The 17,539-nt window shown below is 55.8% G+C and overlaps 1 protein-coding gene across 1 annotated transcript in view; it reads right to left on the bottom strand.

The window, feature by feature from the left end:
• The window catches only part of FYCO1 (FYVE and coiled-coil domain autophagy adaptor 1), a 71,041-nt gene that overhangs the window by 43,616 nt on the left and 9,886 nt on the right, over positions 1 to 17,539 (bottom strand). Inside the window, exons 2-8 of the mRNA XM_039228053.1 lie at positions 17,069 to 17,206; positions 14,198 to 14,304; positions 12,373 to 12,498; positions 8,218 to 8,324; positions 6,413 to 6,556; positions 4,212 to 4,302; positions 553 to 2,790 (exon numbers count right to left, since the gene is read on the bottom strand). Of these exons, the coding sequence (XP_039083984.1) occupies positions 553 to 2,790; positions 4,212 to 4,302; positions 6,413 to 6,556; positions 8,218 to 8,324; positions 12,373 to 12,498; positions 14,198 to 14,304; positions 17,069 to 17,123 (2,868 nt within the window). The 5' untranslated portion in view covers positions 17,124 to 17,206. The remainder of the gene's footprint in view (positions 1 to 552; positions 2,791 to 4,211; positions 4,303 to 6,412; positions 6,557 to 8,217; positions 8,325 to 12,372; positions 12,499 to 14,197; positions 14,305 to 17,068; positions 17,207 to 17,539) is intronic.

Genomic DNA, 17,539 nt, shown 5'->3' with positions numbered 1-17,539 from the left:
GGACGACAGGCTTCGCAGGTGGGAAGTGCTGGTACCTGCGGTAGGTTCTAGAGGCTAGGGCAAGGGTCTCAAACTCACAGGCCCAGAGGGGCTGGGCAAGGACCTAAACAAGTGTAAGGAAAACACCAGAGGGTGCACGTGTCCCTTAAAGAGGGGCAGCCATCACCCAGCTCCTGGTGACCGCTGCCAGGTGGCAATGAGGGCACCATCCCGGAGATCTTTTGAGATTTCACAGGAAGCCCCCAAACTGCATTTGTAAACATCTTGCCTTTTAAATGCTGGCTGCTAGTTTTAAGAAGCCAATCTTTATGAGCCAAACCTGTCTGCAACCATCCTGAGTTTAGACTTCCGGGCTAGGGTATTGCTTTGGATGGGCGCCCCTAAAGCACTCCTGGGGCAGAGGAGCGGGGGCAGACGCTGTGACCTAGCCAGGTCTACCTGGCCGCCTGGTACAGTCTTGGGCCGTCACGTGCCACGTGGCTGCAGACAGGCCTGTCCTCTCATGGACCCATCGGATCCCGCCGCAGGGTCGGGGGTCGAGGCTGGGACTACCTTCAGGCTGCTCTGGTGCTCCATGATTTCAGTGCTCAGCTGGAACTTGAGAGCGCTGAGCTCCTCGTGCGCGGCCTCCTGGAGGCTCTGGGCCCGCTGCTCCGCCTGGGCCAGCTGGGCCTGCAGGCCGGGTAGGGAGTGGGCTGCCTCCTCGGCCACCTTCAGCCTCTCCTGCAAGCTGTCCTTGTCGCGCTGCAGCCCGGCCACTTGGTGCTCCAGACGCTCCCGCTCCCTTGAGGCCGCCTCTCTGGCGTCCCGCAGCTCCTGGACAGCGCGGGCCAGGGCCTCCTCCGCCGGCCTCTTCTCCTCGAGCTGGGCTGGGCCTGCGCCGGCCCCGGGCGGCTGCTCCCGTGCCTCCGCCTGTCCCGGCGGGGCTTTCTGGGAGCCGTGCTCTGCCTCGGCCTGCACCTCCGCGGCCCTGTCCTCCCGCGGTGCCGCTTCATGCCCCGAGCCCCGCGCCGGCTCCCGACCCTGGGCCCTCAGGAGGGCTTCGTTCTGCTCCTGCAGCTGCTGCACAAGGGCCTTGTGCTCCCTCAGAGCGGCCTCAGCCTCGCTCAGCCGGCCCTGCACCTTGTCCCGGTCCCCCAGGGCTGCCTGCAGCTTGGCCTGAAGGTCGGGCGCCCCGGCCTCCCCCTGCTGGGCCTGACCTGGGGCCGGCTGGGTCCCCAGCTCCTGCGGTGCTGCGCCTTCAAGTGGGCGGATGCCCTGCTGGCCTTTCTCTGCGGTCAGGGTCTCGATCAGCTGGGTCTGCCGGCGGCATTGGCTCTCAAGGGCCTTGAGCTCCTTCTCCTGGGCCTCTGCTCGCTGCCGGCACTGCCCCACCGCCTCCTGTAGCTGCTGGCACTCGGCCTCCTTCTCCGCCACACGGGCCCTCAGGGTCTCCTTGGCCTTCCGCACGGCCAGCAGGCTCGCCTCCATCTGGTCTCCCATGTGCCGGATGCTGGCCTGCTCAGACTCCAGGGAGGCCAGGGAGCCCCGGATGGCTGCCTCCCGCCGCTGCAGCGCCTCGTAGTCGGCCTGCAGGGCCTGCAGCTTGCCCTCGAGGAGCTGGTTGCGCTCCAGCACTTTCTGCAGCTCCTGCTCAAGCTCCCTGTTGGCCTGCTGGGGCTTCTCCTCCCCGCGGCTCCCTGGCATCTCGGGCTCACCTGCCTGGTCCTCCCGGGGGCTGCTCGCGCCCTCCTCGGGCCTCCTGGGGGCCGGCTGCCCAGCCAGCCGCTCCAGCTCCCCCACTTTCTGGCTCAGGCGGTCCCTGTCGAGGGCGAGCTGCTGCTTCTGCTCCTCCAGGTCGCGCACGTGCTGGTCCAGCTGCGCCCGCTGGGCCTCCAGGGCCTGCAGCTGCCGGGCCAGCGCCCGGGCCTCCTGCTGCTGCAGCTCCTTCTCCTGCCGCAGCCGCCGCTCCTCCTGCCTCACCTCCGCCAGCTCCTCCTCCACGGAACTCAGATGGGCCAGGGACTCATGCAGCTGTCGCCGCAGCTGGGCTGCCTCCTGCCCCTTCCCGGACAGCGCCTCCCGGAGCGGGGCCACCTCGGCCAGCTGGCGCTCCAGGCCGGCCCGGGCCTCCTCCTTCAGCCGCAGCTCCTCGGCCAGCCGCTCCAGCCGGGCGCACTGCTGCCTGCCGAGCTCCTGGGCCTCCGCACGCTCGGTCTCCAGCGCCTGCAGCTTCTCCGCCAGCTCCTGGGTCCCCAGGGCCGAGTCCCCGGGGAGGGGCTCCCGCTGCCCCTGAGCGTCCTGTGCCGGATCTGCCTTCGGCCCCGCCACGCCCGGCTGGTCCAGGACTTTGGCTAAATGCGGGTCCGTCGAGTCCTGTGCGGCCTCGAGCTCCCGGGCCAGGGGCCGCAGCATGGACTCCAGCCGCCGCAGGGCCGCGCGGTAGTCCTCCTGCTTCTCCGCGGCCCCCAGCTCCAGCGCCCGCACGCACTGGTGGAGCTCCTCCACGGCGTCCCGCGTGGCCTGGGCCGCCTCCCACTGCTTCTGGAGCTCGGCCGTCAGGCGAGCGAGGCGGGCGTTGTCCTCGGCCGCAGCGCGGCCCCGCTCCCTCTCCGTCTGCAGCTGCTCTCCCTGCAGGCTGACAGCCGCGCGCAGCTCCTGGTTCTCTCGGTCCAGCTGGTGCAGCTGCTCCTGCAGCTGCTTCTCCCGCACCTCCAGCTGGTCCAGCTCCAGGCGCATCTCGTCGAAGCCCTCCAGAGCCTCGTTGTTCAAGGGGCTGTTCAGGTCAAAGCTGGAGGCCGTCTCCTGAGTCTGGGGAGGGGAAAGAAAACACAAGTGGCTTCGGCATGTCCTGGGAACAGCTTTCGAGTTTAATGAGAACAGAAGCCAAAACACAGCAATCACAGGACGTAAACCGTGTCTACCGAGCTAGCGGAAGGGCTAGAAGCGCTTTGCTGGGAGCATCAGCCGCAGGAGGTGATGGCACATCCTAAAGACACAATGCCACATGCCCGAGCTCCACCCGGGGCCTCGGAACCCCATGTCCCATCCAGTCCCCCGTAGCTCCGGAAGCACAGTAGACACCAGCGCTTAGATTCACGAAGTGACACTGAAACTACTGTTCACCCCTGCACAGACCCACAACTCCTGTTGTGACTCAGCCACAAAATAGGGTTAAAGCTCTGTTTATTCTCCACTCTGAATGCTTGTCCTGTTTTTACGTTTTGTTTTTATTTTGTTGTGATTAACTGCATTGCTCTTTCCTATAGAACTACATGCAGCTATGATACATTCACTTTCTGACACTGTTAGCAAAACTAACCCCACCCACGAACACTGCCTGAGCATCCCGGGTCTATGTCAAGCCCGGACGCGCTGTGCGTGCACTCTGTCACTCAGTCTGCAATATCACCTCAAGAGCTACGATGGCTTTTATGACCCCCATTTTCTGGATGAGAGCGCTGAGGTTTCAAGAGGGGGAGTGGTCTGCCCACAGTCACACTACTCGTAGGGGACAGTCAGCATTTGAGTCTGCTGCCAGAGTACTTCCTTTAAAATACTTTAAAAGCTTCGAGACACCTTGGGTGGCTCAGCTGGTTAAACATCCAACTTTGGCTCAGGTCATGATCTCGTGGTTCGTGGGTTCGAGCCCCGCGTCGGGCTCTGTGCTGATAGCTCGGAGCTGCCTGGAGCCTGCTTTGGATTCTGTGTCTCCCTCTGTGTCACCCCGCCTGCTCACGCTCTTCCAAAAATAAATATTTTTTAAAAAATAAAATACTTTAAAGCATCTAACTAAATCTAATCTCTAAAAGGCCTAAATTCTCTTGGGTTTATAAAAATCTGGGGGTGCCTGGGTGGCTCAGTTGGTTAAACATCCAACTTCAGCTCAGGTCATGATCTCACAATTCATGGGTTCGAGCCTCGCGTCAGGCTCTGTGCTGACAGCTAGCCCAAAGCCTGGAGCCTGTTTCAGATTCTGCGTCTCCCTCTCTCTCTGACCCTCCCCTGCTCACGCTGTCTCTCTCTCTCTCTCTTAGAAATAAATAAAATACATTAAAAAAATTATAAAAACCTGGGCCGTAGGAAGCAGAGGGTATAACTAAGGGTTTATATTGCTCGGGCTGGAACAAAAGGTGTCAGAGAACATGGCCCCGCATACAGCAAGCGGCAAGGACACACGCTGGCTGATGCAGTGGTGGTGGTGGGGTGTCCCCCAGCCTTTCTGGCATTACCTGCAGGTAGGTGCTGACCAAGCTGCTCATGCTGGAGCTTCGGCTGGGGGGTCTCCACAGGAAAGCAGAAGAGCCAGGGGCCAGCGTCCTCCTATGGGACCGTGGAACAGATAACCCGGGTGAGAACAGGAAATACACACATGTGCACGCGCACACATGCACACGCACACACACACACACACACACACACACACACACACAGGGGAGGGCTTGGCTGTCACAAGGCAGGGCCCTCCCAGATAAAGTGTAAAGGCAAAACCCATCAGCTTCTCCCAAAGGGCAGATTTACATGGGTCTGCAGCAGACGGACTCGCTACTCAGTTTAAACATAAGGCATCTCTACCCATTACCAAGAAAGAACTAAATGAACGTATTATTTCCCAATTTTTGTTTTAAATTTTTCTTAAATCTTTGGTGCCTGTCATAGTGTGCTCAGGCAAGAATTACCAATGGATGCTAAAATGAAGAGGTGGCAAAGTTAGAAAAAAAATGGAGTAACAGCCTCATCGTAAACTACTGTCCCACAAGAAACATGCTGATTACTTGGGGCGCCTGGGTGGCTCAGTCAGTTAAGCATCTGACTTCAGTTCAGGTCATGATCTCACGGTTTGCGAGTTCGAGCCCTGCGCCGGACTCTGGGCTGACAGGTTGGAGCCTGGAGCCTGCTTCCAATTCTGTGTCTCCCTCTCTCTCTCTGCCTCTTGCCCACTCATTCTCTCTCTCTCTCTCTCTCTCTCATTCTCTCTCTCAAAAATAAACATTAAAAAAAGTAAAGAGAAAAAAAGAGACTCACTGATTATAAAGGGAGATACGGTAACTTTAAAGAGATCTGGTAAATACCAGATGACCTAATAGTCATGGTTAACCACCCTGGTAATGAAACAAATCAACATCGCGTGTCTCCAGACATGATGTGCTGAGAAGGACCCAATACTTGGGTATTCCCGCCAGGAATACGTACCCTGAACCCACAATGAGGAAAGGCGAGGCAAACGCAAATGAAGGAACATTTTACAAAGTAACTGGCCTGTGCTTTTCCAAAATGTCTACACTATCAAAGACAAAGACAGGGAAACTGTTCCAAGTTCAAGAAGATCAGAGAGACCTGGCATTACCTGCAGCATGTGTTTCTGGGCTGGCTCTTGGAATATAAAAGACGTTATTGGGATAATTCCTAAAATCTGGATAAGGCCTATAAATCAGTAGCATTGTTATCAATGCTAATTCCCCAATCTTAATAACTACACTGAGGTTATGCAAAAGAGAGTGTCCTTGACTTTAGGAAATATACCACAAGGACTTAGGAATAGAGGGGAATCGAGTCTGTAACTTACTCTCAAATGGCCTAAGAAACAGACCAACATGTACTGATAAAGAGAAAGTGATAAAAACAGTTGTGGTAAAATACTGGTAATTGGAGAAATCAAGGCAATGGCCAGATGAATGCTCTGTGGCATTTTGGGGGCAACTCTGCCGGTAATTATGAAATGACTTAAAAAGTTTTAAAAAGGACATGTGCAACAAACACGGCAAAATGCTAGCTGTTTGACCTCGGAGGTTGGCCCATGGGCATCATCATGTCCAGTACTTGTCTCTACGTAGAAAATATCCCCTAACATAAAATATAAAAATTGACATTTAAAAAAAAAATCTGTATCAACCGAATGCAAAACAAAGAATGCCAGACAGGAGGTGAACATGAGTCCGGCACCTTGGCACCCTGGGCAGGTCCCCTACTGTCTGAGCCTGTGTCCTCCCAGCTTCCCCCCTGGAGGGGTGCAGAGCACCAGCCACACTGGTAAGAAGTGTGACTCCTGCAGCTTTGCAAGGAAGCCTTGCGCAGGTAAGCTGCACCTCCCATTGCCGCAGCCTGCACACCAGCAAGAACACAAGCAGGAAAAAGCCCCCTGGCCCCGCCGCAGGCCACCCCCAAGCCCCTTAACACACTTCAGAAACCTTGGGTTCTGCATATGCATCTCCACTGACTCATTTACCGCCCAGCTGAGGAGGAGAGTTTCAGGCTGGAGCCTTCAGCTGGTATCGTGAGTCACAAAGTCTGTAACACCATCAGCATCTGGGCGCTGCCCAAGCTTTATGTAATTTATTGAGCCAACTGCTTGCAGGAGCCTGGGGGCAACCCTGAGGACCTCAAACACGTCTCTGTCCACTGTCTTTGCAACCAAGCGATTCTTCAAAGTTACCTGGCAAACGTGGGCCAGGCAGCGTCCAGGTCGTAGCCCCTGGATGCCAGGTCAAACTGAACCTCAGTCAGCTCGTAGAGCTGGCCCACGATGTCGGAGCTCAGCTTTGGTTTCAGAAAGGGGCTTCGTGCGTAGTACCAGTCACTGCAGGGAAGCACAGAAAGGGACTCAGTGCAAGAGTAACAGCAATTCAGTAAACACGGAGGCTGATGTGGCTCTGCCTTAACAAATTCTAACTCAGGTCACTAATGAGTTTAATTCAGACACACACACACACACACACACACACACACACACACACACACACACCAATTTGATTTTCTTTCAAAGAAGCTTGCTCTTCAAGAAAATTGCTGGAATGAACTAGAAGCGTATTCATTTCTTATTTACACCCTACGTATTTTCCCAAAAAGGGTATGAGAAAACTTAAATCTCATTTATTTGCTGGGAAAGGGACAGTTGTGGGCTAGAACTCTTCCTTTCTGAAACACAACCTCTTCTTGAATTGCTTCTAGAGAACTCAACGACAGGATGGAAGGTCACAGCTCAATTCTGTCCAGGCACAAATTTTAAAGTCAAGAAACAAAATATCTGCACTTGGAGGTGCTGGTTGTTTCACTTTCGGTGGAGCAAGAAGAATTTTAGAAAGGCCACACTGAGGGCTGCCTGGGTAGCTCGGTGGGCTCAGCAGCTGACTCTTGATCTCGGCTCAGGGCATGATCTTGCAGTTTGTGAGTTCGGGCCCTGCATCAGGCTCTGCGCTGACGGTGCAGAGCCTGCTTGGGAGTCTGTCTCTCCTTCTTTCTGCCCCTCCCCCGCTTGTGCTCTCCATCTACTGCTCTCAAAACAAATAAATAAACATCAAAAAATTTAAAATAAATAAATTAATTAAAAGGCCACACTGATGAGTGTAAAGACATCTGTGAAATGGGACACACTGGAAGTCAAGTTGCTTGTGACAGCTCCTACTGAACACCTAGCACAAAATAACCTTCAAACCAAAGGTGAGAAGATTCTCAACGCCTGTGAATTCACAAAGCCCGTCATAGGCACGAGAAATACATCTTTATGCAAATCAACCTTAAAAATGACAAATGAAACATGGTATTTTCCCCCAACCTTTTCTTTTAATCCACAAGTGATTTTTTTGATTGACTGGAAGAACACTCCCTAGGGAGGGGGGAGGCGGAGCTGGAAGATGCTGCTGGGAAATCGGCAGGTTCTGCTGATGGGCGCTGGCTCTGTGGCTCCTCTTTCCACACCCCGTTTACACGCTCAGTCCCCCCACCCCGCACCTCCTCCCCCTGCCCAGGCTTTAGCACTAGGCCCACAGAGGCTGACCCCATGGACAACCTAGGCTCTCAACCTGGCCGCCCACCACAATGTCCAGGGAGCCCAGACACACCCAGCAGGTGTCGACTCGGGGTCTCAGGTGAGGCCCCAGGCTTGGGGGTGGTAAAAATCCCAAAGCTGGTTCTGTCGAGAGGCCAAGGCTGCAGCCTGCTGGCCCATCCATTCACTAGGGCCAGCCCCAGGACATGCCGCCCACGGGGGAGAACTCCGTGGCCTTGCGAGCTCAGAGATCGGGATGCAAGCTCCTGCATGAGGGCTCGGCATCGGCAGAGCCTATTGAAGGGCACTTGGCCTCTTTGAGCTTCATGTCCTGGCCTGGGACCAGGCGGTGCTGCTGGCGGACGGGCAGGAGCGCTGGGGTGCCACACAGCGGGCGCACCTACCGCGGGCTCATGGCTCCGAACAAGGGGACCTCGGCTCATGCGCCGACCCCGCCCCTGTGGTGCATTTACCTGGTCACTTTGGTGTTCATGAAGCACTGCTGTAAGGTGTCTGCCAGCCGCTGGTGCACCAGGGAATAGCGAATAAACGCCCTTCCTCTCCCCAGAGACGTCCGGAGCTGGAAACAAGGAGAGCACAGAGATGTGAGGCCGGAAGTAGGCAGACATCTTGCCGTCCTCCATCAGAGATGAATCCGTAGACTCTGGTGAGCACGTCAAGGAAGGCGTGTTCACAAGAGGCCGTGGGACATCGGTTTCAGGACACAGCGGCATTCTCCCTCCCCGGCTCTGTGCGGAGCTCTGGGTTGAGAGTCAGATGGGACACGGTGTGATTTAAGCTCGCATCGGGCTTAGTTTGAGGTGCTGGGAGAAGAGGTGAGGGGAAGAGGCCAGGAGGCCAGGAGGCTGGAGCCCCCGTGGGAGGGCAAGAGAGAGGAGGAGAAAGGCAGGGGTGCGTAACAGGGACTCTTAAGAAGTTCGGATGGATGTAGAACGCCTGCTCGGGCTTCTCATGAAACCCTCAGTAAGACAGGGACATGTCAACGCTTTCCTGGCCGGATTGGAGACAGGCCAGCTCACGGCATGTAGTCGGGGTACCTGGGGGGTAAGAGAGAGCTGGGCTGCCTCTGGGCGCCAGGTCACCCTGCGGAAACAAAAATAAGCGTGTGGCTGTGTTTCAGGAAGTCTGAGGACATGGGAGGGTCCAGGGGTGGGCCTGCCTTTGAACCCTTGCCCCACGGTGCCAGAGCGTGGCTTCTCAAGAGGTTTCTGGAAGCGTGTTGGGAGGCAAGGGGGCGTGCCGGGCAGAGACTCTGCCGCAAACAGGAGTCACTCCCGCGTTTCAGGCCCCAGAGAAGCTCCAGGTGAGCGGGAAGGAATTCAGAGCCTCTCCAGCCGCTGAGAGTACCTGCTGTCAGGCTGGGGAGTCTGAACGGGGTAAGTAGAGACCCCCCACCCTCCTCACCCCTTTCAGAGGTTAGAGACGCTTCACCTGGTGGCAGGGGACAGGGGCAGCCCCGTTCCAACCAAAAGATGGTCCTGACGCTCTGCGCTATCAAGAAACCAATCTTGGCACCGAGTGAGACAGGAAATCTGTGGTGCAGCCTCAAGTACTGCCTTTTTTATCAGTGATGTGAACATTCCGGTACACAGCACCCCTCAGCTCGGAGCTGTGTGTTTTCGGATTGCTGACTCAAGGAAATGATACCACAACACGAAGGAGCCTTCAAAAATAAAAAGGTGTGAAGTGCCGGGGGCGGGCACGCCGTGAGTGTGGGATACGCTTGGCGAAGACAGGTGGCAGCCGCTCACACGCTGGCTTCACAAAAGCTACTGCAGCGTGTCTGCAGACGGCTAGTCCTGACGGACGCCCAGGGCAGAGGGGTGAGGACAGCCCCCTGTCCACACACTGTTTCCGCAGGTGAGGGAGGGCGAGGGGAGTGGTCGGTGGTGATACCCAGCCGACCAAAGGGTGCTGGTCACACAGACATCGACCTCACATGACAGCCCATGTCTGTGAGCTTCTAAGGTGCAGACTCGTCCTTATTAGCAAAATGGTCACTGGAACAGTATTCAGAACATGGGGACCTTTTCAGCGGCAAATATTTGAGGCTATGTTTTTAATCAGCCCTATTAATCAAACTTTTTTTTTAATTAAAAAATTGTTTTTAAATGTGTATTTATTTTGAGAGAGAGAGAGAGAGAGAGAGAGAGACAGAATGCGAGTGGGAGAGGGGCAGAGAGACAGGAAGACACAGAATCTGAAGCAGGCTCCAGGCTCTGGCTGTCAGCACAGAACCTGATGCGGGTGTGAACCCACGAACCATGAGGTCGTGACCTGAGCCAAAGTTAGATGGTTAACCGACTGAGCCACTCAGGTGCCCCCAAATTGATTTTATATGTTATGTATATATATGGAGTGATTTGTTTTAAGAGGTATCTTGCAACATCCTTTGTACTGTGAGTGAAAATACTGCACAGCTTTCTTCCTTTTTAATGTTCTAAGATCATGGGTTCCCGCTCCTTACCTAACTCCTTACCTGCTTAGCGTCTAGTCCCAACTTACCCACACTATATCAAGAAGCTCTAGCACAGCAGGAGAGGGCACCAAGTCCGCAAGGGACACCAGAGCAGACTCTTTCCCGCCAGGCCACCATGCCGCCAGTCCCACCTGTGCGTCTTGGTCAAAGATATGCAGGCAGGCTGAGCTTATTCTGATCCCCTGCAAGTGGCGGATTGCAGCCTTGTACTGTTTTAGTCTAAAAGGCTGATTGCCAACCCGAGGGGACCAGCCAGGCTCCTTATCCATTAACTTTTACCTGCTGGCATGTCAGCTTTGGATAACACTTGATCAGAACAGCTACCCCGAGTGCCCAGCGGCCCTGTGGCCCCATCAGAACAGCTACCCCGAGTGCCCAGCGGCCCTGTGGCCCCATCAGAACAGCTACCCAGGACGCCCAGCGGCCCTATGGCCGGTGCCATGCCCAGGAGCCCCAGGCAAAGATGCCCTGGAGCACGGAGTCTTCAACAGCTTGCGGGGAGCAGAGTCTACGCGGTCTCCAGGAAACCAACAATGCCTGTACGGGCAGGGAATGCTTTCCGGCTGAGAAGTCAGTTTTCCTGGCCCCGATTACCAAAAGGTCTGTGTGCTCTGCAAGCAGTAGATCTCAGCACCTGCGACCCTGGGCCAAGAGGACTAAGCTGAACTTATTTCTGGACTGCAGTTGTCTGAAGCCGCAAAGTCCAAGGTCTCGGTGGTCTGAGGGGGGAAGACCGGGTAGCGACACGGAGAACTTCGTCCAGACTTTGGAGAGGAGGCCACGAGACCTCTGTCTGGGTGTGTGATGCGTTATAATGCTGCATGCCAGGGGCCCGACGTCCTGCCGGCAAGGTCTCATAAGACCGTGGCCCGCACAGACATGATGGACATCCAAGGAACAAACGCCTCACAGCCAAGGTCCCTCCTCACACTCTCAGAGGTCAGAGGGTGGAAAACGCTCGACCCTCACTGTCAGAGTGTCTAACACTGTCATTCTCTGTAGGAAGGAGCCCCTCAGGCTCCGGTTGGTAGGTGGCCTTGGCGGGCGGTGCGCCGGGGGCACAGCTGCGGGCTTTGGCGGGACCTGAACTGTGCTGACGAGGTACCGGAAAGGACGATGAAACGTAGAAACCTTCGGGCCTCCCACCCCGAATCTAGGGGTTTAGTTCCTCCCGAATCTGCAAAGTTCTTTACTCCCAGAGGGACTAGGCTGATGAGAGAGGGGGAGGGAGAGACAGAGGAGAGAGGGGAGGGAGAGAGACAGGGGAAGAGACAGTGAGGGAGAGACAAAGGGAGGAGAGAGGGAGGAGGGAGAGAGGGGGAAAAGAGAGGAAAGAGAAAGAGGGAGATGTAGGGACAGAGAGAGGGATGAAGAGAGGGGGAGGGACAGAGGGGGAGGGAGAGAGAGGAGAGGGGGAGACAGAAGAGAGGGGGAGAGAGAGAGAAGAGAGGAGGCGAAATGGAGAGAAGGAGGGATAGAGGGAGGGAGACGGAGAGAGGGTGAGGGAGAGAGGGATGGAGGGAGAGAGAGGGGAGGAGGGAGAGACAGGAGAGAGGGGGAGGGAGAAAGAGGGAGAGAGAGGAGAGAGGGACAATGTGTTGTTCCAGAGTTTTCTAAGACAGCAAAGCCCCGGCTTTGTGCTCTCGAGGGACTCAAAACTGGGTGTGGGAAGCTGCTTAGCATGACCAGCATTTTAAGAAGTGTCTCCTGAGGCCTCACATCACTCTCTTCATTACAAAAACAAGGGGCCTGGGCAAACTGTAGAGAAAGCACCTAGTAGACTCTACGAATTTTATCTAAGCAACTAATGTTTTTTATGAGACTGACGCGCTACCTACTGCGCTAACGAGGCACCTGCAACTAATGCTTTTTAAAAGGCGGAGGCGTCCCGTGCTGCGCCCCCCCCCCCCCCAGCCCCCGGCGGCACTGCGAACAGCCTCCAAGCCAGCAGCGCACTCGCGGTCTAGGGAACGGAGTCAGGACCGAGCCACCCCCGGGCTCCGATGTCCTTACTTCTTTACTGGCCGCGCACCCCCACGTCCTCAGGGTGCTGTGTGCAGAGAGGTCCAGGCGAGAGCCCTGAGGCGGGGGCAGTGGAGGCCGCGGGCTCCTCAGCTACTCCGCTTACCTCCGGGATGGACTTGACGAAGCGAATCCCGTCACTGGCTCCTTTCAGCTTGGCCAGGCAGGCGCAGAAGTAGTCCCAGTAATCCTTCTTGTTGCCCAGAAGGGTAGCTTTCTCCTTCTGGTCGAACTACGTGGGGGCAGGGACAGAGGGAGAGGGCGACACGCCACTGTTCAGGCCACCATTTGAATGATCAAGAACAGCAACAGCTTCTCAGTGACCTGGTGCCAAGCAAGGCCCTTCATTGGCAAAGGAGGGTGTTTTAACCCCCAATTTACAGATGGAGGAAACTGAGGCTAGGAGAGGTCAGGTAGCCGGCTCAAGGCTCAACTAGTGAGATTCGGGAATAACAACCCCCCAAAACGATGACCCCTCTGTGCACAGTGTTGGCTGGAAGACCACTGAGGGGGCTTATGAACACAGGATGAAGAACTATGAAAATACAAAGCCTTGAGGGCAACGTGAAGGTCAACTTGGTCCTGACGTCAGGGGATGACTTGGTGATATCTTACCCCAGTTACTCAAGTTCCAACACTGTTTTAATAGGCGTGTAGTAAGTTCAAACTAGTGCCAGCTATGAGTCATTTCAAATCCAATACTAAAACCGAACTGAAAACAAAAAAGGTCCATAAATCATTTCCCACAGTGAACCAGAACCAGCTGGAAAGGCACGCGAAAGGTAAAGTCCCCCAGAAGCCTCTCATTCTTTACACAGGCTCTGCTGGGATGTGACATTGCAAACTTAGGGTGTTTGGGATGATAAAGATGTGTCTTTCTATAACATAACATTTTGTTGTATATTTTTTCTGGCTATGGAAGAAAGATACATAAATCATTAGACAATCTGGATAAAACTAAAAAAGAAAAAAAAGCAAACCCCGTAATGCCCAATACCCTCTCCCTCAGATAACTTTGTTAACATTTCAGTCCATTTCCTTCCTGCCTCCTGTGATTGCTTGTGGTTTTCCACATCTGCAGAGTTCTCTACATCTGTGTTTGTTTGTTTGTTTTAATTTTCTTTTAATGTTTCCTTTATTTTTGAGAGAGAGAGACAGAGCTTGGAGTGGGAGGGTAAGGGGCAAAGAGAGGGAGACATAGAACCCAAAGCAGACTCCAGGCTCCAAGCTGTCAGCACAAAGCCCGATGCGGGGCTCGAACTCACAAACTATGAGATCTCGACCTGGGCTGAAGTCGGACGCTTAACTGACTAAGCCACCCAGGCGTCCCTGTAGACCTGTGTTTCTTGAATCAAGCAGAAAGAAGCATTACGCTGTGAGCAAGTTCAAACAAAACTTTGTGGGCTGACCTCAGAGATCCCGATTCAGCAGGTCAGGGTGGAACTGGGAACACATTTCTAACCTGCCCCCAGGGACGCCGCGCTGCTGGTGTGTGGGCCATGCTTTGAGCAGCAAGCCCCTAAAACAGCAGCTTCAGGACCATGCTTAGGGCGTGACTGGGTGTGGTCACCTGTGCCCATGTGCCTGGGGACAGACCCCACAGCTTTCAACCAGACTCTCAAAGGGGGCTGGGACTGCCCTGAAGTGATCCCTGCTATCCGGTGACCTCGTGACCGGCCTTAAGGGGACCTCAATCTCTAAAGAATGTTCCTGATTCCCACAATTATCCTGAGGGGCAACATTCTGAGTCTCCAGAGGCTCGCGCTTGGGGGGCCCACACTCTCACCAGGGACCACACGAACCTCCAGTTTCCCCTGCAGGGCCCGCTGGCCCCACGGAGCTGTCTGACCCACATCCTGAACGCTGATGAGTCACCCAAGAGAGAAATGAGAGAACGGAGCAGAAACCAACACGGTGCGGGAGGCACTTACTTGAAGGAGATACTCGAGTTTGTAAGAAAACTTGTGTAAGCTGGTGCTGTCATCCGTGATAGGCTCGCCTGCCTCCTTGAATTCTTTGCTTAGTTCCGTCACGGCATCTTTAAGACAAGACATAGGAACACATAACTGACCTCAGAGAGAGAAAGAGAAGAACCCAGGAAGTGCGAGAAGCACGTGGTCAAGGATGGGAGAGCACCTTGGAAACATAAAGCGGTACAGATCGCTGGATGGATGTAATGCCGAATCTGAAGGCGTTCAGGGCCTGAGAGCTCCCAGGTGGGTATTTTAGAGTAGCTCCCTAACAGAGCACACTTCTTGGTCACCCCTGTGGGCTCACCACGTAGGCCTCATAATATGCATGCAGCAAATGTCTGCTGTGTGCACGGGTCACTCAGTAGGCCCCTACTAGGGACTTCCAGAAAGCTTTGCCCTTCATTCCGGCCATCTTCCTTGCTGTTCTTCACCATAACCCTACTGCTCATACAGGAGAAGCCCCAGAACATGCAAACAGGAGCAATGAGAACAATCCCAAGAATGATAACAACACCTGCTTCTGTGAGCTGAGGGCCCCTCTGGGGCCAGGCCTTTGCACGGCCTTCCCATTGAATACAGCACCAAGGGGTGGGGAGTGTTTTGTTTCAACAAACCCAACACACAACTGGTCTTAAAATGATCCCAGTTTCCGAACTGTTAAAATGTGAAAAAATAAAAACAAACACAAACTTAAGAATGATGAAGGCAGACAGTGTGCCTGGGTGGCTCATTCGGTGAAGCGTCCAACTCCTGATTTTGGTTTGGGTTGTGATCTCACCTCACGGTCCGTGAGATCAAGCCCCACGTCTGGCTCTGCGCTGACAGCGTGGAGCCTGCTTGGGATTCTCTCTCTCCCTTGCTCTCTGCCCCTCCCCCATTTGTGTTCTTCCCTCCCACCAATAAATGAACATTTTTGTAAAAATGAAAAAAAAAGACTGATGAAGGCTGCCATCATCATCCCTGCTGGCAGGTGAGGAATCCCTGGGCAGGTAGAGCACTCGCCAAAGACCCCGGGCAGGCAAGAGCCGCGCTGGAATGAGACCCCGGGTTTTCTCACGGGCCTCTGACTCCGGAACCCACCTCCATGCTTCTGAGAGAACTGACCTCCCGTGCACAAAAGAAGGAAAACCGCCTCGGCTCTCCCTCATGGCCTCTGCTGTGGGACAGAGAGACCGTGAGAAGCTGCGTCTGGTGCAGACACTGGGCAAGGTGCCCCCCGCTGAGGCAGCTGGAGCGCCCTGGACAAAGTGCCCTTTCTCTCTGACAGCTCGGAAGCAAGAGGAGCCCCAGCCCCTGCTCTCAGCACCTTGGCTGGAAAGCACACCTGCCTGGCCTTGATGCTGACCGAGCTGCTAATGTGTAATCGATACTGACCCCTAGGGCAGAGGTCAGCGAATGGCAACAACAGGCTCTTGGGACCGATTCGTACAAGTGACGCCATCTGGTGGCACCCCCTTGAAGTGTGTGCAGTGGCTGGCATTGAGAGTCGGGGGGGCCAGGGCCTGGGGGAGACATAGCCTTTCCCCTCCTCCACCACTCAGGCTGGGTTAACGCTCTCAACCTGATCTCGGAACTCCTGAAATTTTGAAAGGAGGAGGCTTGGGTATGAAATATGAAGTTCTCAGCTCTAATCTCTGATAACCCAAGTGCATTACTCAGGGATAGTCTTAGTTTTATGTGAATTACACATGTGCGTCTGCCAACGGTCTTGAGGAGTGGGTGTCACCATCTAGCTGACCTCATGCACAAGGGAAGCGACGGGGCCTCGGAAAGGCTACGGGGCTCGTCCCACATCTTCCGGAGTTAAAGGGCAGAGCCAGGAGCTGACCCCAAAGCCCTCGTCGGTGCGGTCAGGAAGACGAGCGGGCTGCCCTGCGCAGGCACGAAGGCTGTGCACTGTCCAAAGACCCCCCAGCTGGGGAGGTATTGCTCCCGTGCTGGATGCTGGACCCTTGTGTGCCGCCGAGACAGTCACCGCAGGTGCAGGGAAGGGTCCTGAGCAGGTGCGAACCCGGGCCTGCAGCCTGTCAGGACAGTGTCACCCTGATCTCTGCGACACGGAAGAAGTGGGCGGCTTCAGACCGTGTTGCAGCACAGGTGCGGGAGCTCCAAGGAGGCTTAGAGACCAGCCCCGGTGGCCTCAGGTGGGCAGGACGCTGGCCGAGGTTCTGACCCAGGCGGTATGTCAGCCAAAAGGGTGAGCTCGGGCCCTAGGCTCTGCGGCCTGGGAGAGCGAGCAGTCCGCTCCTGCCCCGAGTCGCAGCACCGTCCCCGGCCCGGCCCTTCTGCAGTAACTCGTAGTTACGAGTCTCGTCCAGACGCTGAGCTCCGGGGAGTCGAGGTGGTCACGGGCCCAGAACTACAAGTGCGTCACAGGACACAGGCTGTCCACCCGCCAGGACTGGGCAGGACGGCAAAACAGGAAAGACGGGTGTCTGGCCACCCTGCTCAGAAGCGGCGAGAACACGGCCTCCACAAATGGGCCAACTCCGTCATGGCCTGGGGAGGCCCAAGATTCCACCAAGGACTGCCCGGGGGGCCTGACCACACTCACAGCCACACGAACTGAGTGCAGACCAGGGCCAGATGAGGGTATCGGATTCAGTTTACAAACTGGCTTCCCAGGACCCAGGAAGAGGCCTGGCCCGGCCGCCCCTGCCTGACACAGGGTGGACGCCCAAGCCCCAAACACCTCCATATGATGGGTCCCAGGGCTCCGGCCCCCGCCCCCCCCCCCTCCACCGCCCTGGGACAAGGATGGGGGTGGGGTACAAGCACAGCCCGGCTATCCCACCTCCAAGCCTGACATGCCTCCCAGCCCCACCGCACCTTGCAGATCACGGATGATTCTCTGTAGCTGGCTCTCCGCGGTGGCGGAGGCCATGGCGACTGACTGCAGGCCGCCTCTCTCGGCCGTGTACCTCCTGCCCGGGTCTGGTCAGCAGAGGTCAGACTCCATGGTGGCACCTGGAGAGGGAGAGGGAGGCCGTGGAGGGATCAGCGACAGACACAACATGAAGACAGGACGAGAGGGGGGCTGCTCCAGGCACAAAGTCGCCCCATCTGGGTGTCTTCCCTCAACGGGAAGGGCTTGACCTTTCGGCTTGGGCCTCACTCGGTGGGCGTTCTCTGGCTGGCTTGTGACACACTTCTCTATTCAGACACAATGGCCTGCGGGGGGCTTCAAAAGCAACAGGTTCAAGCAAACAGAATGATTCAGTGCTTCTGAGCTTCTCTCGTCTTCGGCCCTCTGGCTGCCCCTGAGGGTCGGTAACGTCTGGCCAGGTGGTGATGGAGGCC

This window comes from Hyaena hyaena, unplaced genomic scaffold, assembly GCF_003009895.1.
Source record: "Hyaena hyaena isolate Hyena2069 unplaced genomic scaffold, ASM300989v1 scaffold_30, whole genome shotgun sequence".
Classification (NCBI taxonomy): domain Eukaryota; kingdom Metazoa; phylum Chordata; class Mammalia; order Carnivora; family Hyaenidae; genus Hyaena; species Hyaena hyaena.
The sequence above is the reverse complement of the archived record's forward strand: the minus strand, read 5'-3'. Positions and strand labels throughout refer to the sequence as shown.